At 64.0% G+C, this 20,750-nt stretch overlaps 2 protein-coding genes across 4 annotated transcripts in view; one reads left to right on the top strand and one right to left on the bottom strand.

Moving 5' to 3' along the window:
* Window positions 1–3,094: 3,094 nt before the first annotated feature.
* TRMT10B (tRNA methyltransferase 10B) lies at window positions 3,095–10,475 on the top strand. 2 transcript variants are annotated; one of them, XM_075931233.1, is made up of 9 exons: window positions 3,095–3,251; window positions 4,414–4,612; window positions 5,364–5,472; window positions 5,941–6,065; window positions 6,950–7,102; window positions 7,864–7,942; window positions 8,746–8,813; window positions 9,202–9,325; window positions 10,049–10,475. In XM_075931233.1, the coding sequence occupies exons 2-9, from the start codon at window positions 4,433–4,435 to the stop codon at window positions 10,153–10,155; spliced, it is 945 nt and encodes a 314-aa protein (XP_075787348.1). In that variant the 5' UTR covers window positions 3,095–3,251; window positions 4,414–4,432; the 3' UTR covers window positions 10,156–10,475. The 2 variants fall into 2 exon arrangements, with proteins under 2 accessions (XP_075787348.1, XP_075787349.1); XM_075931234.1 differs by lacking the exon at window positions 3,095–3,251 and having other exon boundaries at window positions 4,469–4,612; window positions 5,282–5,472.
* Window positions 10,476–10,908: 433 nt separating this feature from the next.
* FRMPD1 (FERM and PDZ domain containing 1) overlaps window positions 10,909–20,750 on the bottom strand; it is a 42,748-nt gene continuing 32,906 nt past the window's right edge. For both annotated transcript variants that reach the window (XM_075931231.1, XM_075931232.1), the window contains exons 11-16: window positions 19,326–19,452; window positions 18,494–18,589; window positions 17,789–17,971; window positions 16,262–16,406; window positions 15,220–15,900; window positions 10,909–13,782 (exon numbers count right to left, since the gene is read on the bottom strand). In XM_075931231.1, coding sequence (XP_075787346.1) covers window positions 11,534–13,782; window positions 15,220–15,900; window positions 16,262–16,406; window positions 17,789–17,971; window positions 18,494–18,589; window positions 19,326–19,452 — 3,481 coding nt within the window. In that variant the 3' untranslated portion in view covers window positions 10,909–11,533. The remainder of the gene's footprint in view (window positions 13,783–15,219; window positions 15,901–16,261; window positions 16,407–17,788; window positions 17,972–18,493; window positions 18,590–19,325; window positions 19,453–20,750) is intronic.

Genomic DNA, 20,750 nt, shown 5'->3' with positions numbered 1-20,750 from the left:
CGGGGCTCTCACAACAGCTGAGAGAGAAGCCAAGCCCAGCCAATATTTTGGGTGAATTCCCCCAAAGTCCCCTGAGAAACCCTGACGATCCCTGGCACACACAACTCTAGATGCCTCATTTCCAGCCCTCTAGAGAGAAAACACCCAGGGGGCATCTGTTGACACTGAGCGAGGCCTGTTACATCCAGTCTGGGCCACACGCCCTTCAGATCCAGCTGGAGCTTTGGTATAACCCCTGGGACGCCCGTTTGTGAGGCAGGTTTACGTTAACGAGCTTTTGGGTTAATGGGCAATGACTGTTTTGCGTGTTATGGACATCAAAGAGAATGTGCTGTGACCCGCAGGCTTTTATCTTAGTCAAACACGCTAGAGCAGTGCTGCGCGGCTGTTCCCATGTACAGAAAGGGCAGGCGGAACGAACTTGGGCCCAGACCCGCCAAGGAGCCAGGAATACAGTGACTGGCCTCTCCCCTCTTGCTGGCTGTCCCTCAGTGGACCGTCCTATTGCCCCCGGCGCTTGCTGCGTGGCCCAGGAATGCATGGCCGTGAGGGTCCGCTGAGCGACCGTAGCTGCATTTCAGAAACAGGACTACGCTGTGACCAAACAACCAGGAACTGGCTGATGACCAAGGAGGAACCCTGATGTCATGACGCAGTGCGTGGCAAGGTGTAGAACAGCTGTGCTGCCCTCCGTGCATGCCAGCAAGCCACAGGCCACGGGCAGCCCCTCAGGGTTATACGTGTGGCCCCGAGACGTTGTGTTACCTTTGCTCACCCACAGGGTTGCCAGGGTTCCCTGGTTTCTGGCCATGCAGGTTTTCCTCCCAGTATTACAAAGGTGACATACACGTAGAGCCAGGGCCGGTGAGGCGAGGGCAGACTGATCGCACGCCATACTGGCTGTGGGAGCCGGGCGCTCCCTCCGCTGCCGCGGCCCCGTCGGCACCGCCCCCACGTTCTAGGGACGCAAAGGCAGGGAGCAGAACCGCCCTAGCCAGGGAGACCGTCTTGGTTCCAGCAATGTTGTGGCCCCTGAGATGAAGGAGGCCACTCATGCGGCCCATTCGCTAGCCTAGGTTGCCCATCGCTGTGCTTAGTGGTACCCGATCTGCAGACTGGGATTAGGTGGGAATCAGCCAGGTGCACCTCTGGGAGGGTAACTGTCTTGTCACTTAGCCTCCGTCTGCCGCCAGCGTACTCACTGTCGAATGGCAGGGGTGGCCCTCCTGTGCGGGCAACGACACAGCACATCTGCTCCTCTTTGGAACAGGACTAGCTCAAAGCGCGCCAACCAGTTGGGTAGCGCGTCAGTCAGCGCCCGTGGTCTAGTCGTTCACGAGGGCGTTCTTTCGAAATAACCCCCCATGGGTCGAATGTGTAAACAGAGCGTCCACACGACCAAGCCTGCTATTTCGAAATAAGAGGCTGCTTATTTCAAACTCTGTCCTCCTGCTTTCCTCGGGCAATAACACTTATTTTGAACTAGTTCTTTTGCAATAGCCGTCATGTGGATGCTCCGGTGCTGCTATTTCGAAATAACCACCCCCAGAGTCATTCAGACTAATTACTTTCCAGTGCTACCTGGGGCAATAAGTCGAGGCAGTGTGTCCACATTAATGGAGCCTGCCTTAGACTCATTTCCAGGCTTCCCTATAGAGGGGGCACGCTATATCGAGTCCCTAGTGGCTCTGGGCCTCAGTTTCCCCATCTGTAAAATGGGGGTAATATTGCCGCTTTTGTTTTGTCCCCTTAGCCTGTAGGCTCTTCAGTGGCATAGACAATCTGACAACGTGTTTGCATAATATCTAGTGCAATGAGGTCCTTAGCTCAACTGAAGTCTCTATAACCCACCATAATACACATTAGAAATAGTTTCACATGCCAGACGTGCTCTGTCCGAAGAACACTGAGGTTAGACGGAAACATCACAATTGAGTTGTGCCCATGTTGTCACAGGGTAAGTCCACTCAGCCCCTGCATGCCCAGGATGGAACGTGCCCAGTTGCTTTGGCCGGCTGGCATGTCGGCTGGATGCCGGAGGCGGTTCTGTGGCGATGGCATGTTCAGCCCAGACGGGATCTCTGAACAATGAGCTGCTGTGCTTGCACAAGTCCCTGCCAAGCGTGTCAACTGCAAGCATTTTCAGAAGTGACCACTGTGGTCAAACCTGGGTGGATTTCCATAGTGACAACAAACAGCATGTCCATGACCCGAAGCCAAAAGTGCCTGCCAGATTCCAAGCCTGCGCTCCAGACTAGATCAGTGTTTCTTAACCAGTGGGATGAGGACCCTTAGGGGTACTTGAGAGAAGTCTGGGGGGCACGCAGGGCCGGCCCTAGACTAGCTGCCAGCAACTGGCGCCCTAGGTGAACCATGCAATCGGCGCCCCCACCGCCAAACCCCTCAATGATATTCCGCCATTTGGCGCCCCGTTTAACTTGGCGCCCTAGGTGGCCGCCTAGTTCGCCTCTATGGACGGGCCGCCCCTGGGGTACGTCAACACAACTGAAATGTGGAGAAAACTGAATGCTTGTTTTAAGTTTTACAGCGCTTTATTATTTTTGTACTTTTTACACCCAGAAAGTTCATCACCCACCTGGCCACGATTAAGTTGTTTAAAGAAATGTGTTGCAATGGTAGAAAATGTGTGTGTGAGAAAACTGTAGGTCCTGGGGGTACTTAGAATGTTTTTAAAGGGGTACTTTATAAAAAAGGTTGAGAAACACGGCGCTAGAGCTTCTCGGCGAAACAGCCGCGTGGGGGTGTATGTGGGCTCAACAGCGTATGCCCCTCACCCCGGGAAGTGCGGGAACCCTCCCGCGGCCGCGGCCCACGCTCTGTCCGCAGGTGGCGGGAAACAGGGAAAGTTCCCGTCCAGCTGGGAAAGTTTGGCCCAACTGTGGGCCGCTGTGAAGAGGGGCTGGAGGGGGCGTGCAGGAGACTGGGACTAAACAGAGAAAGCAAGGCGATGAGCTATGCAAGGAGCATGCGAGGCACAAGCGCTCGGGCCGCGCGGTCCAGGCACGGAGGCCAGCAGGGAGCACGAGCTGCTCTCCCTGCCCTTGCAGAGTGCGAGGACTACACCTCCCAGCATGCAGCTGGCTGAGCGGAGGCCGTGAGCCGCCGGGCTGGGCGCCCCCACGTGGCCGGACGCTCCGCTACACTGTAACAGCTGGGGGGATGGAGGCTGTTGCGGATTCCGTGCCCGTGTGAACCCCCGCGGCGGCGGCGTGACTCCGGATTTAAAGCAGGTGAGTCGAGCGCAAGCTCGGACCCCGGCGAGTCACGGAGAAGGGAGGGCTGAGGATCTGCGGGCGCTCGCGCGGCAGCAGCGCCTAGTGGTTACAGCCCGTCCCAGGACTCGGCCCTGGCCAGACGAGCATGCCCGATTGCAAAGCTTAGCGGTAGGCGAGCCCCAGGGGGGTGGCCCGGGGTGGCAGCCGTGGCCACTGCGGCAGAAGCGGCTAGTTTGGTAGCTGTGTCTGGCCCAGCACTTTCGAGGGGAGCTGGGCGAGCGGGGGCTCTGCTCTGGGGGCAGGGGAGAGTTGGCGCTACACAGACACAGCCCTTCCCCAGGGGGGCGCAGGCCTGCCCCATGCCCGAATGGAGACCGAGAGTCAAGCCGTCGTCTCTTCCCTGTCACTGGCCCGCCGGACAGCCACACGGCACCGAATGCCTCCGCGCGGGGCGGCCACGCACCAGCACCCTCCCCAGGAAGGGCCAGGCCACTTTGCACATCTTTGGGCTCCAAAAGCCAGGACTTTATTTTTAACCCCATTTGTGCCTTGTCATGCACATAGGCGAAGCGGCGGTAGCAGGGACGGGTTGTTTGTGCTGCACATTTGTCCCTCGGGATCGCGGGATGTCCAGCCTGCCACCCTCCTCCAAAGAGAAACGCCCCCGACACCTGCGTCCCAGCAGCCCCCTCCTGCTGCAGCCTGCCTGCCTCTCCCTTGGGACTGTCGCACGCTGCTGGGGGCCCCGCAGGCTCCTCCGTCGGGAAGTGTACAGACCTGCTTCTTGCGTTCTTCCCTGCTCCGGGCTGCGTATGCCACCGCCTGCACTTTCCGCTAGCAGGGCTTACAGAGGAATGGGACCCCATTTGCTCCAGGGTCTGTGTGCTCCGGGCCGGGAGTCCCCTGTTGGCTCAAAGTTCCTACAACATCCCCATTGAGGGGCCCCTGAGAGTGGCTGGGTTGCAGCTCCTTGCCCTGTTGCAGTTTTCCCGGCAGGCTCCCGGGGCCAGGCCAAAGCTGCTGTCCCCAGTAGAAGCTCTGGAGGAAGGTGGCAGTGGAAAAGCCGCTTGATTTTCTCCCCCTCCACTGGGGGCGTGGATTGGGCCAGGAAGGGTGGCTGTATTGGGTTAAATGCAGTGTCTCCATTAGACTGCCATGACCTTCCCCTTCCACGCAGCGTGAGCCCCTGGCGCAGCATGGCGATGGCGCAGCGCAGCCCTGCCGCGGGAGCGGGCGGACAGTGGGAAGGCGAGGTCGCCCAGCCGGAGGATGGAGGAGACCGGGAAAGCCTGTGTGAGACTCTCCGGCTGCTGCAGATTGACGTGGGCTGGGACAGCCCGCAGCCGTGTCCTGCGGGGAGCGAGAGGTGGTGCTCGGTACGTACGGTGCCAGGGGAGGCCGCGCTGGGGCCGCACGGGCAGCCAGGAGGCTTGCACGCCCACAGCGCACTGCCCGTCCAGACCCAGTGGCAGGCCCAAGGCCGAGCTCCATGCGGGATCTGTTCAAAGTATCGACTCTAACTAGCAATGTTCCGCGCATTGCGCCCGAGCGGGGGGTCAAACGTTCCCCTCCAGTGGGACCAGAGGGTTTATTCGCACAGCCCCTTTGGTAAAGGCATGGCAGAGCTAGCTGTAGCCAAGAACGGTCTCTCGGGGAAGCTTGGGAGAAGAAGGTATTTTTAGAGGCTTGATCTTGCAGCCTGGAAGTCGGCGAGTTGCCGAAAGCCAATCAGGCCTGAGTGGCGGCATTGCTTCCTTGGCTGCTGCTGGAGTAGGTGTAAAACCACGCTTGCTTTTCAGAGCAATCCTGTGTTCAAACCCACAGCTAGGTCTGATTGTTCAGGCCCAGCTGTCTAGCGGTGCCTCCGTCTCGCTTGGGCCCCGTGATTTTGGGCAAGCAAACACTAAAGTTGTGTGCACACGCTGGGCCACTAGAGATCTGCTCAGCTCACGTGCCCACGCTCAGGGCTATGGGTGCGCAAAGCTGCGGCTGAAGACTTGGCATCCTTTCCCCAAAATGGACTCAGACTTGGCTCTGTTTTTTAGAACCAACCGGGCAAGTGGGCCCCTGGAACTCTTTGGTTCTGTGTGAGCTTCTTAGATCCTTTTGCTCTCTTGGTATTAAAAGAGGAACGTTTTGAGGAAACAGCGGCACTGGGAGAGAATCGTGATGGCGAAGAAGAAGAAGAGGAAACAGGAGAAAGAGAGGAGAAAAGCTAAGCCTGCGGAAGATAAAGGTACAAGCAAACTGAAAACGGGGAGGCTGGTGAGCAGCTGCAGATCTCGTTTCTCCTCGTGGCCTTGTCTCCGCTGCAGGGCAAAGCGGCAGCGTGTGGCATCGTGCTGTGGATGCAGCGTGCATTGCAAGAGTAGGCCAGCTTGGGTGGTTTTTTTTAGGGATATAAAAAGCAGCTACAGTAAGTTACTGGTTAAACAGCTAACACCTCACCAGGGGATGTTGCCCCCCCAGAGTGACCCATGAGACCCTCCCCCCCACACCACCAGAGGGGTTGGGGGGCACAAGGAGCCTGAGGGGGCGGGGAACCCAAACACAGAAATATCAGAGGTTGGGGATGTGGCAGGGATGTGTTGCCTGTCTGTCCGGCCCTGGCTCCAAGGGCCCAGTAAGAAGGCCGGGCCCCGAGATGTAACGCAGTCCTACAGCGATTTGAATTCCCTCTTCCCCGCGTCCCTCTGCCTTCCAGGGGCTACTCCCCACCAGAGCAAGCGCGTTTTGAAAGCCACCGCCAGGGAGCGGCTTCTGGCGGCCAAAGAGGCAGCCCCTCGGCTGTGCATCGACCTGAGCATGAGCAGCCGCATGACGAAGAAGGTACGCGCCGCTCCGCTCCCCCCGCCACTCGCGAGCTTCCAGGGGAGGGGGCTCTCCCAGCCTGGGCACCCGCACGGCTCTGGAGTCGCCTGGACGCCGGTGGAAAGTATTTAGCAGAGACCCGCACAACGGTCCCGCTAGACTTTCCCCTCCGCGTGTGGAATAAATTCTGTTCCGTGCACTGAGCGATGTGCAGCTGTGCACCACCCGTAGAAACACGCTGCTGGCTGGGGGAGCTCTGCCAATCAGCTGGGTGCCGCACGAGCGCTGGACCCGCACCACTGCACGGCTCCGCACCAGCGGGTCCCCATTGCGGGACAGGGCCTGGCGGGGAAGAGCGCTCCATTTCCATGCGTCCATTATTGCAAGGTGGTGGTTCTTGGTTTCCGCTGTGGAGCTTGCCCGCTGCAGACCCCATGTGCTTCCTTTTAAGTAACCCAGAGCAGAGCGCATGGCGTCTGGGTGCTGGCTGGTCCGGCAGCATCTCCGAGTGCCAGGGGCTGCAGTAAAGCAAAGGCCGTTCCGTGGGACAGCCCACGAGGCACCGCGCTCTGCTCCCGTGTAGTTGCTGCTTTGTTCCCTGGGGGGATCCGACTGTCCCTCCTCCCCCGGCCTGCTTTGTACCCGCGCCCCGGCTCCTCTAGGGCCACTGTCTCCCGAAACGCAGCGCACAGGGTGCAAACGGGGGCAGAGCAGAGTCCCAGCGCCCCCTCCCACCCCTGCCCCACCCGGGTCTCCCTCGTCCCTCACGACCGGCCTTTGAAACACCTGCCTGCTCCTCTGCATAAGGGAGGCGCTCAGCAGCCTCCTCCGGCCGGGCCGCGGTGGGAGCGGTGCTCTGGGCCGGAGGGGTCTGCGTGAGGGTGCTTGTTCTCTCTCGGCAGGAAACCAGCCGCCTGGCTGCTCAGATAAGGAGGCTGTACGGCTCCAACAAGAGGGCCGGGAAGCCGTTTTGGATCTGCCTGACTGGCTTTGTGATCGGCAGCCCCATTTACCAGGAGTGCGTCCGGATGAACGATGGCTTTTCCGGCTACCTGGTGAGTGTTGTGCGAGTCGCTGCCGCGCCCGTGGCTACTGGCCCCGTGGACACGGCGCGTCGTGGTGCTGCTGTGAGCCGTAGCAGTGCAGTCGCAGACTTTTTAACGTGCTGCCACGCAAACGACACTCGCTCTTGCCGCAATTAAGGCTTTGTAGGCCAAACTGTGCCCCTAGTTAACCTGTGTAACCCTGTCTTCAAACCTGGCACCTGGGAAATTTTGGCCCATGTGGCTTGCCTTACTAGGCGATCGGTGGGGCTGAAACTCCAATTTTCCCCAGCTGGCCTCTCCGTTGGAGAAAGCCCGAGGAATGAGCCAGGCCCGTCAAGCTCTTTGAGGCAGGGCCCGTCTCTCTGGCTTGCGCGTTGTCCCGTACCTGGCACTGGGGCTCTGGCCTCTGGAGAATACTCGGCTCTGTTCCAGCCAGTCACAGTCACAAAGTGGGGAGTTAGCGGGGACGGACGCATGACTCTGCGGCGGCTGAGCCTGGCTGAGCCTCGAATTCTCCGCAGAGGCAGTGCAGTTAGATAGGGGTCTGCCTGAGCTCTGCCCTTCCGTACATGGGAACTCATTTTGCTCAGGAAGGAATGGAACCAAACTTGAAAACTACCGACGGCGTAGCCAGGCGTGGAACGTGTCTCAGTTTGTCCCGAAAAGCGCTTACTCTTGTGGGTCTGAATGGCCAGAAGCCGTACGAACTGACCCGCTGTGTGTGGCGAGGCCAGTGGCGGCTAGCTAGCGGTGCTGTCTGTCTGTTTCAGATGGACACCACTCCAGAAAGTTACCTTGACCTGTTTCCTGTGGAGAGGATTGTCTACCTCACTCCTGACTCGGAGAACGGTGAGTCCTTTGGCTGGCGGGGGAGCCCGGCGGGAGGGAACTCGCGGCGTTAAAACCTGGAATTGGTTTTAAAGAACAACCAACCCAGGATGGGTTTGAAGGGGTTTCTTAAAGCGTGTCAGGCCGCTGCCGTACCGATGGGGACAGCTGGTCTCCGCCTGGGTCAGGTGCAGAGCTCCAGACGTCCCAGCAACGAATCAAGGGTTGGCCCCAAATCCGTGAAGGTACTTAGGTGCCGAAGGCCCATTAAGATCAGCGGAGTTGGGGGTTTACACGGGCGGTCCCTCTGCTGCGTGGCGAGACCCTGCACTCGGCAGAACTCCGCGGAGTAGGCGGGAGATTGGGTGGCGGTGTCAGAGCGACCTTGAAATAAAGGGGCTCACGGAATGAACCATGCAGGTAAGACAGGCGCTGGAGCGTCCCCAGGGCGGCTGTTGGGGAATAATCGCTTGTGGCTCCCCTGAGCCGGGGAACGCGGGTGGGAGAAGCTGTTAGGCACAGCTGGGGCCTTGGGCACGGGGGGCACACGCTGTGTCAAATGCTCGGCAGTGACAGAGTTACGGTGCTGCCGGTGCAATTTGCGCCCAGACGTTTCGGTTTTCAGCCCACCCGAGCAGTGGCCTCAGGCTCTCTGCAGACGCAGGCAGCTGCCCGTGTCACGGCCATTTCCTTGGTAACCGCCAGGGTGTGACCCCAGCGCCGGGGGCTCTGTGGGGCCAGCTGGCGCAGGGAGAGCGCGGGGGCTGGAGCACACACTGCCCCTGTGGCCGGCCTGGCACGCGTGCGCTCTGCTCCCTTTCTAGCGCTGCGGGACGTGGACCCCCACAAGGTGTACGTCCTCGGCGGGCTTGTGGATGAAACCATTCAGAAGGTGAGTGCCGGCGGGGAGCTGCGCCCGGCGCGTCCAGACCCCAAGGCCCCACCCGCCCGCCCTGGCAGAGCCCCACTGCTGGCAGGCGTGTCGCCTTCTCCACGGCGCGGGCACTGCCGTCCGGCTCTCCGCATCAGTGGCTCAGAAATTCAACACTTGTCCCGTTTAGGGGCACACGGCTACTTGGTGGGCAGGGCTGGGGTCCCTGGCCTCTGCCAGAGGATGGGAGGGGGCGACGGGAGGCATCGCTTGATCTCCTGTTCTGGCCCTGCCCCGGGTCTGATCTGGGCTGGCAGCTCGCCGGGACTGGAGGGAGGCAGCAGGCGGGCTCTGCGGGTCTCCCAGCCTGGGCCTGGGCAAGGGGGTGACGCTGGACTGCGCCTGGCAGGAGCGGAGCTTGCAGCAGGCCCAGGGCCACGCCTTGCAGACGGCCCGGCTGCCCATCGCCGAGTACATGGTGCGGAACGCCAACGCCAGGAACTACCACTCGGAGACCTTGGCCATCAACCAAGGTAGGGCTCCCGGGGGGGTCGTCACCGGCAGGGTCCGGCTTGGGGAGCGCGCCTGTGGAGGGGCTGCAGCGCGTCTCCTGCTGCACAGGGACCACGGGGGGAGTTTTCCCGCCTCGCAGCCGGAGCACGGGAAGTGGGGCTGCAGCGTCGGGAACCGCCCCCCATGCTCTCCGTAGCGGTGGGTGTGAGGGCGAGGAAAGGCTCGCGAGGAGGTGCATCCCACGTGCTGCCTGGGGGTGGGAGGAGGGGACCACAGGCCGGTGGCCAGTGTCTGCACGTATCTGGCCTGAGATGCTCTGAGCAGTCGATGCAGGAACTCCCCTCAAAGCGGAGCACCCGGGCTCTCAAACAAGGCCTGAACCTCCCCCCCGCCCCACTGCGCCCGCTCTCGGCAGCTCCTAACGGGGGCTGCCTCTTGCCCCCGGCATGCAGCCGTTCTGCACCGGGTGAAAAGCTGGCCCCAGCCTGTAAGCACGAGGCGCCCCCCTTAGCGTTACAGAAGCAGAAGGGCAGCGTTAGGAGAGCCGGCCTCGGCAGCGACGGGAGAGGCCCTGGGCGGCGCTGCTCCTCCGGGAGGCTGTGGCCGGCCGGCCTGTGGTGGCTTGTGCGGAGGTCACACGTGCCGAATGCCACTGACCTTTCACTACCCATCCGTGACCCCTGGGTTGCCTGCCGTGGATGCTACGCCGTGGCATGGCTGAGCGTGGTCCCTCTCTTTGACAGTCTGTGATGCCCTGGTGACTTACTGTGCCACCCGGAGCTGGCCAGAGGCGCTGAAAGCCGCAGTCCCCCCAGGAAAGGGCTACGTGCTCCGGGAACCGGCTACCTGAGCGCTTGGCAGCCTGGGCCAGGGCTCTGTCCTCTGCTGTCGCTGAGCCCGTGGACAGAAGAACTCTGGCTCGGTCCCTCCCTTCCTCAGCGGAGTGCTGCTGGGAGCCAGGGCGTGTCGCTGGGCACTGCCGCTTGCTGGTGCTGGGGACGTGCCCTAGCCGTCCCCGGGGGGCGGTGGCCATGGCTCCCGAAGGTACCCACAAGGAAGCAGTGCGGGCCGGCGGGAGTCAGTCACACCCGGTAGCTGGTGCCGGGGACTCGCCTTCACCCGTACAACACCGCGCGCTCAGTAAACTGCGCCTGTGCGGCTGCACCCGTCTGCCGCTCGCTGGTTCGTGAATGCTGTCGGAGAGGAGTCGCCCCGCCTGCCCCCAGGAACAGCTGGGGTGTGCCGGGGTGGAACCCGTGCTTGCAGGGCGATGCCCCCAACTCACCCCACCCTCCCCAGCCCCCTGCCGCAAGCTGAGGGGGGTGCTGCCGGGGTGGTCTCCAGGAGCAGAGGCTCCGCGTCAGAGTGCCCAGTGCACAGCGGTGGGAGTGGGTTAGCTCACTCGCCTGTGGCCACCTGCCCACTTGAATTGGGGGGACGAGTAGAGGTAGGGGGCTGATGCTCAGGCCAGTGGGGGCTGGGAAGGCCGGGGGGGTGGCTTGTGCACTGTATGAGCGCTAGCTGGCCTCTGCCTGGCTCTCTGCACAGGCAAGTGAGGGTGCTGCAGTGTGGCCCCAGCAGTGGGCGAGGGGGCGGCCAGGTACACATGCTGCTGCAGTGCACCCGGGGGCGCAGCGGTGTCAGCTGAGCTGGGAGCGGCGGGGCAGTCGCGCCCTGGCACTGCCTTGTGCCGCCAGGGCTGGGGCTGAGGCCTTCCTGTGCCCTGGCCCCACGGCGCGCTGCAGGCCCTGGGGCTGAGGCCTTCCTGTGCCCTGGCCCCACGGCGCGCTGCAGGCTCTGGGGCTGGACCCTGCGAACCCGCTTCCGTGGCAGCTCTGCCAGCCCCCCGAGCCTCTGGGCTGGAGCAGGCAGATCTCCTGGGGTGTCTGTTTGCAGTGCCTGCCAAGGAAATGAGTTGGGAAGCCACTCGCGCTACCCGGGGGAACCCCCCGCCCCAGACCGGAGCCCCGGGGAACCCCGCCCCAGACGGTGCTCTGCACTGGAGCATTGTCCTCCAAACAGGGTGGGGACCCACCTCCTCCCGCCTGATCCCCGAGGGACTGGAGAGCCCTCGTGTGAGCGCCCAGGGCGGCCGAGGCTCCAGGCGACCCTGCCTGGCGGCGTGAGGCCGGCTGCGGAACGACTCTGCAGGAGGTTTTATTGGGTGAGCGGGTGATACAGCAGCGGAGGCTACACGAGCGGCAGTCGGCCTAGCGGCACAGCGGGCATCACGGCGCCGGCGCCGCCCAGAACCGCCGGGTGAGACAGAACACGGCCGCGCTGAGGGCCGTGCCCTGGCGTGCGAGCAGGGTCGCGCTCACGTCCTGACGGCCCTTCCCCTTGGCCTGGAGAGCAGCGTGGGCAAACTGGTGGTAGGTGCCAAGCACGTCCTGCAGATTGAGGGCGAGCTCCTGGTGGCGGCTGGCGCACAGCCCGCAGGCGGTGAACTGGGAGCAGCGTGCCGTCAGCCGCAGGAGGGCCTGCCAGGTCTCGTGCAGCTCTGCTGGGCCGGCCGGCTGGAGCACCTTCTGGCAGCGGGCCATCAGCGTGCGGGCCTCGGCGCAGAGTACGTGCTTGTGTGCGGAGCAGTGTTCTGCGCACGCGGCGGGAGGGTGCTGCGCTCGGGCTCCCGAGAACCGCCTCACCACGGCCTGCAGCTCGGCCACGCCCGCCAGGAACGGGGGAGAGCCCGGGGGGGATGTCCCCGCATCCTCGTTCAGCTGGCCCAGCGCTTCTGCGGGGGGGTCTGGCTGCGGGCCGTGCTCTCCCGCACCGTGACTCTCGTCCAGGGCCCGGGGCGCGGGCGGGCCGGGGAAGGACCGGCTCCTGGCGGCCGGCGGGGTAGTCAGGGGCCGGGAGGAAGTGCTGAGTGCGGAATCCACGCTCTCCGGCTCCAGCTCACTGGCGAGCCCGGGGAAGCAGCTGGTGTACGCCAGCTGGCAGCCGCACGTGTCCATGCCGGCGGGGGGGGCGAGGGTCCCCCCCGAAGGGTGAGCTGTGTTGCACCTTGTGGCCAGCGGGGCGGCTCTGGACAGCGACGGATCTGCCCCGAGGCTCCCCTGGCCGTGAGCCGAGGCGTCCCCAGCATCTTCGGGGGCAGGCGGAGGCGGCCCTGGGGGGGCGTTGAAGAGGCAGCCCTGCCTTTGCTCTGCGGCCTCCTCTGGGAGAAGAGGCAGCGTGGGCCGGGGCTGGCCCTGGCGCCTGTCCACACCTGGCGCACCCGGTCCGGGTTCCCCCTCGGCGTGCCGAGCGCCAGGCAGCCCCGGCGGGGTGCGCACTTCGGGAGCAGCTGGGGGGCGATGGCTGTCCCACGGCGGGGCGCTGTGCGACGGGGAGGTGGCTCCGCCCGCCGGCTGGCCGGGGTGCGTCCTGGGGCCAGACAGCCAGGAGAGGCGAGTGAGTATTCCCGCTGCGCCCGGGGGGTCGGAGAGCAGCTCAGTGGCACCGTAGAAGCCCAGGGGGGGTTTCTTGCCCACTCTCCCCAAGGGCTCTTCACTGCAGTGCTTGCCGGCGCCCTCTCCGGGGGCCACGTCGGCTCCTGGCGTCGCTGCACGGCCGGTGGGGCCGGTGGGGCCGGCGGTGGCAAGCTGTTCCCATCTGCCTCCCTTAGCAGCCGCGGGCAGAGGGCCCGGCTCCGAGTCTGTGGCCTGGGGCGGCGGCTCGGCCCTGGAGCACCCGTCTGGGGAACGCAGGGGCTCAGCACCAGCGGGCCTCTCCGCGCCCCCCTGCGCAGGCGTCTCCAGCGCCTGGTGGGCTGCCAGGGCCTCCGTGGCCCGCGGGGGTATCGGCTGCGCTTGCGGCGCCGGGTGGGTCAGGCCCCCCTCCTCAGCTTCCGCCAGCGGGCGAGGCCAGCCCCTGGCACCGTCCCAGGCAGCCCCAGCGTGGCGCGGGGCTCCCGTGGTTCCTGCGTGGCAGGCCGCTTCGGGCCGGGCCCAGCCACTGTCCTGTTCACATGCAGAGCCCAGGGCGCGGGGGCTGTTCTCCGGCAGGTGCAACCCCCCCTCCGCCCCTCGGGCCTCCGGGAGAGGGGGGGCTGAATGGGAAGGGGCGAGCGAGGCCTTTGGGCACGTGGGTGCCCCCGCGCCCGGCCCCGTGTCCATTGGGGCAGAGGAAGGGGCTTGGCCCTGAGGCCCGAGCTGGGCAGAGGGGCTGGCTTCCAGCCACGCGGAGTCCCCGCTGGCGCCCCAGGAGCCCGGTGCCGGAGCGGGCGAGAGGGCGGGCAGCGGGCGCCCCCGTTCGGAGCAGGGTGGAGGAGGGGCGCTCTGCCGGGCGCAGGCGGGAGCCAGCGGGAAGGTGACCTGCGAGGTGTAGTCCGTCTGTAGGAAAGACCTCCTCTTCCTCAGGCTCCGCACGTGCTTCAGCGCCTTCTCCTTCCCCTTCCCGGGCGCCTCCCCGCCGGCCTGTCTGGCCGGGCAGCCCCTCGGCCGCTTCAGGACGCAGGGCTCCCCCTTCCCCGCCTGGGACAGCGCCCGCCAGCCTGCGGGAGAAGAGACGCCAGGGTGAGGGCAGGCTCGTGGGCAATGTGCGCATGCGTGTGTCTGTGCGTGTCGGTGCACGTGTTGGTGCGTGTGCATATGCCTGGCCATGCAGAGAGGGATGGGGGGCAGCTGGCAGCTTCGCTAAGGGGCAATGGGAACAGCCCCTCAGGCGGTGTTGGAACTAGAGTTCTGGGAAAGGGCAGGTTCATGTTAATTATAAAAGGAGTCGATTTTCTGAATTCTCTGAGCGCTCTAGTGAGCAAGAACAGGGCGTGGCCGGGCTCTGGGTGTGCACCACGCTCTAGTGAGCAAGAACAGGGTGTGGCTGGGCTCTGGGCGTGCACTGCGCCCCAGTGAGAACAAACAGGGCCTGGCCGGGCTCTGGGCGTGCACTGCGCCCCAGTGAGAACAAACAGGGCCTGGCCGGGCTCTGGGCGTGCACCACGCTCTAGTGAGCAGGAACAGGGTGTGGCTGGGCTCTGGGCGTGCACTGCGCCCCAGTGAGAACAAACAGGGCCTGGCCGGGCTCTGGGCGTGCACCACGCTCTAGTGAGCAGGAACAGGGCCTGGCCGGGCTCTGGGCGTGCACCACGCTCTAGTGAGCAGGAACAGGGCCTGGCCGGGCTCTGGGCGTGCACCACGCTCTAGTGAGCAGGAACAGGGCCTGGCCGGGCTCTGGGCGTGCACCATGCTCTAGTGAGCAGGAACAGGGCCTGTCCAGGCTCCGGGCGTGCACCGCACTTTGGTCTCGCAGCAGCACACCACTTCCTCTCGGCACGTGCATTGTGTGAGTGCGACTGGCAGGCCTGTCTAACTCCCCCTTCTGCTTTTCACAGCGCTTGGCCGTGTGGCTGCCGTGTCACCTAGTGCCCCGAACGAAATTGGTTTTCTGCAACTTGCCCAGCGGGTTGAACCTGAAAACTCAGGTGGGCCTCATGGCGCCCGGCCCTCAGCCCCGTTCTGTGAAGCTGGGACGTTCCTTAGTGGGTGGCCGAGCGCCCCTGAAGGCAGAGCGGGCTTATGGCCTCGCCGGGCAGTGTCCCGGGAACGGCAGCCACCGCGAGGCCTGTTACGTGAGACTTCGGTCTGGGCTTTCCCGGCGGTTTCCAGAGTGTCTAAGGCTCATCCCTCGGGCTCCAGGGTCAGGCAGCCCTGGCAGGAATGGGGGCCTGTCTCCTTCCGGGCCCCACACGGCTTCCCCCCAGCCTGCTCCTGGCCACACCCCCTGGGGCCCCTGCCCTCCTGCAGTGCAGCCGCTGGCCGCAGCTCCCGCGACACGTGGGGGGACGCACCCTCCACACAGCGTGTCACGGACCCCGGGAACGCCCCACCCTGCCGGGAGCCCTGCGGAGGCTTCGCCCCCGGAGCCCTTTCCCTAGCCCGCGTGAGACGCTGCTGCGCTGGGGCCCTGGAGCTAACCTCTTCCCAGAGCGCACCTGCCTGGGCGTCCGTGGGGGTCAGCCTGTCCGGGGCGTCGTAGAACTCCTCCTCCGAGCTGCTGTCCCCGAAGCCCGGAGGCGGGTGCATGCTGCGGCCATTCGCCCCTGCTGCTGGGTCCCCTCCATGGCCTGGCCCCGCCGGCAGGTCCCGCCCCGAGCCGCCGCCTGGGCTCTGGCCGAGGACGCTGCTCTCTCCGTTGCTGGCGGGGGAGATGCGGGAGCAGAGGCTGTAATACTCCAGCACCTGGTCCTCCGACAGCTTGGTCCTGAGAGCCGCGGGCTCGGGGCCTGCGAGCTGGGAACACAGCACGTCCGCGGGCTCCGCCCAGCCACCGCCCGGCGCCAAGCGGCCCGCGTCCTGGCTGCCGAGCTCCCGGACGGTGGGCGCGAGGAGCGCGAGGAGCTCTGGCCGGCTGACGGAGCAGGCCTCCAGGTCGTCCTCCTCCAGGGCGTCCATGGAGTCACTGGAGCCGCTGGTCTTGCCGCCCCTGCTCTCGGTGTTGGCCGAGTCGGAGGCTTCGGAGGCGCTGTCCGTGGTGTCGCTCCTCCCTTCCGGGGCTCCGGGCCCTGCCTCCCCCTCGCCCGCCGGCGGCAGCCAGGGCGGGTCCGGACGGCGCTCTGCAGCGGGCTCCAGCTCCCAGGAGTCCTCCGAGTCGCTGCAGGCTCTCGACTCATACCCTGAGGGGGAGACGGCGCCCGCCGTGAGCACGGGCCAGTGCAACCGCCCGGCCCCGGCGTCCGGACGAGCACAGGGTCAGCGGGGACAGCTGCGCCGCGGCCCGGCCCCAGCCCTGAGGAGTGCCCGGGCTTTTGCGAGCAGCCCCCCTCTTCCAGCGAGCCCCCCGCCCACCTTTCCCAGCTCCAGCTAGGACCTAATTGGTGCAGGGCTGCCGCAGGCCGCTAACGAGGTGGGCGGGACTTAAACTCGTTCTGCGCGCCCACAGGCCCCCTAGAGGGAACGGCGCTCGGGAGCCACCAGGACTGGCGCGCTGGCCGCAAACCCTGCCGTGGCAGCCGCTTCCCGGGGCCACGTTCGCACCTTCCTCGGCGGAGACGCGATGGGCCGGCGCGTGGCCCCCCCAGGGGAAGATGGAGACGCCCGCGTCCACGTACAGCCTGTAGTAGCCTGCGATGAGGCAGGCCAGGTCTTTGGCGCTGTGCGACTCCAGCATCAGTGTCAGCAACTGCAGGGACAAGAGCTGTGCCAGGCTGTGCCCACGCGGCCATCGGCGGGTCCTTCCCAGCGCCCCGCCCGCCCCACACGGGGAGACGTGTCCCAGCGCCCCACGTGGAGGACCCCTCCCAGCGCCCCCCCGCCCCACACGGGGAGACGTGTCCCAGCGCCCCTCCGCCCCACACGGGGAGACGTGTCTCAGCGCCCCACGCGGAGGGCCCCTCCCAGCGCCCCGCCTGCCCCACACGGGGAGACGTGTCTCAGTGCCCCATGCAGAGGGCCCCTCCCAGTGCCCGCCTGCCCCACACGGGGAGACGTGTCCCAGCGCCCCACGCGGAGGGCCCTTCCCAGCGCCCCCCCCGCCCCACACGGGGAGACGTGTCTCAGCGCCCCACGCGGAGGGCCCTTCCCAGCGCCTGCCTGCCCCACACGGGGAGACATGTCTCAGCGCCCCACGCGGAAGGCCCCTCCCAGCGCCCCGCCTGCCCCACACGGGGAGACGTGTCTCAGCGCCCCACGCGGAGGGCCCTTCCCAGCGCCCCACGCGGAGGGCCCCTCCCAGCGCCCCGCCCGCCCCACACGGGGAGACGTGTCCCAGCGCCCCACAGGGAGGAAAGGGAGACGGGTTTTTCTTGGTCGGCGAAGGCCAGCGAGCGGCTGTCAGAGGCATCGATTTCCCTTCCCCAGGTCCTGTCTGTTCTAGTGCTTCTCCCGCCTGCCTCCGCCGCTCCCCACAGCAACATCTGTGACCCCCCCCCGGCCTTCTCAAGTGGCGCTGGGAGGAGAAAGCCAGACGGGCCTCTCTGTTGCACGTGCTCGCTCTGCCCCGACCCCCACCCTCCCCGTGAGCAGAGAGGAACCGCGGGCGCCCGTCTGTGCGAGCGCGTGTGCAAGCGCACGCCCCTGGAGCCCTGCGTGCGTGAGCCGAGGCCCCAGAATCGAACGAGGCCCAGCCCTGGTAGCTGACGCATGCAGTGTTTGCAACCCACGCTCCCGGGAGCGGCGGCGGGAGGCGGGGGGCTAGGACCCTGCACGCGTGTCTAGGAAAAGGGCGACGGACGCTAACGCCATTTCCACGCGGGGGAGCTCCCTGTCGATCTGTCCTTGGCAGGGAGGGGAAGGGGAGCGACCCACGCCGTGTCATGCACAGGGACAGCGCCTGCCCACGCTGTGCTCCTCGAGCCACGGTCACCCTCCCCCGTTAAACTCCGCCCGGCTGGCGCTCAGGACACAGGCCCTGCCTTGGGCGCACGTGTGAACGCCCAGGGCTCAGGAGAACCAGGGGACGGTCCCTGCCGCGTTCCTGCGCCCTCCCGGCGTGCCGGTGGCGTGTAACCGGCAAGGCCCGAGCGCAGCTCTCCCGGCACGCGCGCCCTGTGACCCCGCAATTACCTTCACGTCCTGCAGGTAGATTTTTACCGTGCTCACTTTCTCGGACTCCTCGCTGAACTCCAGCCTGCTGATGTTCGCGAACGCGGCCAGCGGCGTGATGATGTTGAGCTTGTTGTTGATAATCTGGCTGATTCCATACTTGGCTCCCACCAGCAGGGCGACGTATGACTCCCTGTCCTGCAGCTGCAAAGACGGGCGGGATGGGATCCAGCAAGCTAAGCAGCAGCCTTGGGACGCGGCGGGGGCAGCGCCCGGCTCCTGCGGTCTGGCCTGGCACGTTTCAGTGAGGGGCAGCGGCCGTGGCACCGTGGCCTCGCTGCTGTTTCTAGCATGCTAGCTGCCATGCCGTGCTGGGGGACCCCCCGCTGCAGGGCTGGCTCTAGCGTTCGGGGATGGGGGCAGGGGAGGGCTGCTGTTCCAACACGCCGTCTTCCAGAGGGCCGACGTCTGGCTCGACTCCTGGGCAAGCTGCAGGGCAGCGCTGGGGGAGATGTTGCAGCCGAGGTGAAGAGGTGGCTTTTGATCTCAGCTGTTAAGAACCATGAGCCATCCTGCCCTGCAGAAGGCCTGCTTTACTCAACAGGAGGCTTGGTCAATTTCAGCATGGCGCTTAAAAAGTGACTCCCCGTGCACGAGGTTGTATCGCGTGGCAACACAACACACACAATGGCCGGCCAGAGAAATCACTGAAACAAAGGCACATACCATGAGGGTGGCATTAAAGATTTTCCCGCTGTACATTTTCAGGTCTCCAAGGATCTGCAGGTAGCTCAGCCGCACGGCAGAGGCCGAGAGGGCGTGCTTGGAATTGAAAGACAAGAAACTTTGCTGAGAAAGTTACAACCCTACCCCTGGGACACGTGGGGTGTGTGGGTAAAAGGTTTCTGATTGGTTCTTTTACACTGCACAAGACTGGGTAGCACTCACTCTCTCGTGCACACACACGCACAGAGGACTGGGTGGTGCTTGTTCTCTCGTGCACACGCACAGAGCACTGGGTGGTGCTCTCTCTCTTGTGCACACACACGCACAGAGCACTGGGTGGTGCTCTCTCTCTTGTGCACACACGCACAAAGGACTGGGTGGCTGTCTGTGCATGTGTGCGCACGAGAGAGAGAGCACCACCCAGTCCTCTGTGCATGTGCACGAGAGAGAGCACCACCCAGTCCTCCCTCTCTCGTGCACACACATGCACAGAGGACTGGGTGGTGCTCTCTCTTGCTGTCTTGTGCACCCCCCATTCTCCATGGCAGCGGTGGAAATCCCCTTCTGGATTTCTGGTCCCCACCTCAGTGCCCTGTCCCACACGCAGGCAGTGCTGGGGAAATGGCTGTGAGCATGCAGAGGTGCAATGCAGCCCCTGGCCCCCCTGAACCCAGCATGCAGCGAGGTGGCCAGGCTGCCAGGAGTCCGGCTGGAGAAGGCTGGTTGGGACATCGTGCTAGGCCCATCTCAGTTCAGTCCCAGTGGGGCTGGGCTCCGTGGCCAGCCTGGCCGGCTTCTGTCCCGCGACCCCGCACCTGTGCTCAGGTTCTACCTTCTGCCTGGGCTCCAGCAAGATCTGGTTCCTCTTCATGTGAAAGCTGATGGCTTTCTTGATGTCTTTGCCTTTCATGTTGCGGAGCAAAGTCGGGGATATGAAGTTTTCTATGCCCCAGTCCTTCCTGCCGTGAAGACAGAGCAGAGAGACGTCGCGGGCTTGTCGCACAAGTTCTCTGGCCTGTGTCACAGAGGCAGCCACGCCAGGCCTCCCCTCCGGACCCAGCCTTTGGGATTCGGTTCAGAAGGTGCAGTTTGCTCTGCTTGAAAGGGTTTTATATTGTGGCGTCTTTTGGGTTAAGTGTTCCTACCCCCCTAAAGTTCTAGGCCAGCTGCTCCAGTGGAGACTGTTTCTAACGTACCAAGTGTTACTTGCTAATTAAGCCAAATAAGGTGTCATGTTGTTGGATTTTGAGGGGAGCAGCCGGTACAAAAGTGGGACAAAGGAGGCCATGTGAGGGGTCAAACAAAAGCTACTTTCTTCTGATTCTGTATCTGCTCTTCACAGATCTGTCTAATGTCTGGGTGTGGAGTTAGGGATCTGTACTCTGTATGGAGACTGGAAGTTTCTCTGTATGGGGTTGAGTAATGGGCCAGGAATGTTTGCCTGTGGACATGCTAGTGAGCAAGTCTCCAGGGAACAATGGATCTCTGGAGGCCAAAGACACACCTGGCCACTGGCCATGTGACTCCAGTCAGCTTGGAAGGAACCAGGAGGGGGTATAAATAGGCCATGTGGCCGACTCCATGTGATCGCCAGATCTGCTCCTGACCCCAGATGCGGCCTCACAGGGATTCACGAGCCAGAAAGACCTGTGAACCCATCCTGGTGTAGGATGTGCACCAAGCACTTTTAAGCCAGCAGCTGTAACATCTCTGCTAGAGCCTGCATCGAGAACTGGGAAATTCGGTGCATGTCATGTATGATACTTTAACAACCTCACTCTCAAGCTTTTTTTTCTGGTAGTAATAAACCTTTAGATATAGATTCTAAAGGATTGGCCCAGCGTGATTTGTGGGTAAGATCCAGAGGGTAAATTGACCAGGGATCTGTGGCTGGTTTCTTGGAACCGGACAGAACTTGTTCGGGGTAGGTGGGATTGGGTGCTAGGACCCCCCACCTGTGTATGAGGCCCGGGGCCATCTGGGGCACGGATATTGCTGGGGTGTCGGAGGGGTTTTGCTCGTGAGGCTTCAGGCAGGCTGCTGAAGCGCTCGGTGGGACTGGTTGTGGCCTATTTGGGAAGGTCTCCAGTCTGGGGGCTACAGAGAGCCCCGAATTTGAGCAATTCGCGCTGAGCAGACGCCCTCAGCTGTGCCCAGACCCAGCCCGGCCCGTCACACAAGGAGTTGTCTGTAGGGTTGCCAGATAGTTTCACCAAAAATACCAAACACTGCGGGGAAAAAAATTGGTTGGGGGGGG

Source organism: Pelodiscus sinensis, chromosome 6 (genome assembly GCF_049634645.1).
Source record: "Pelodiscus sinensis isolate JC-2024 chromosome 6, ASM4963464v1, whole genome shotgun sequence".
NCBI classification, from domain to species: domain Eukaryota; kingdom Metazoa; phylum Chordata; order Testudines; family Trionychidae; genus Pelodiscus; species Pelodiscus sinensis.
This window is presented reverse-complemented; position numbering and strand designations above follow the sequence as displayed.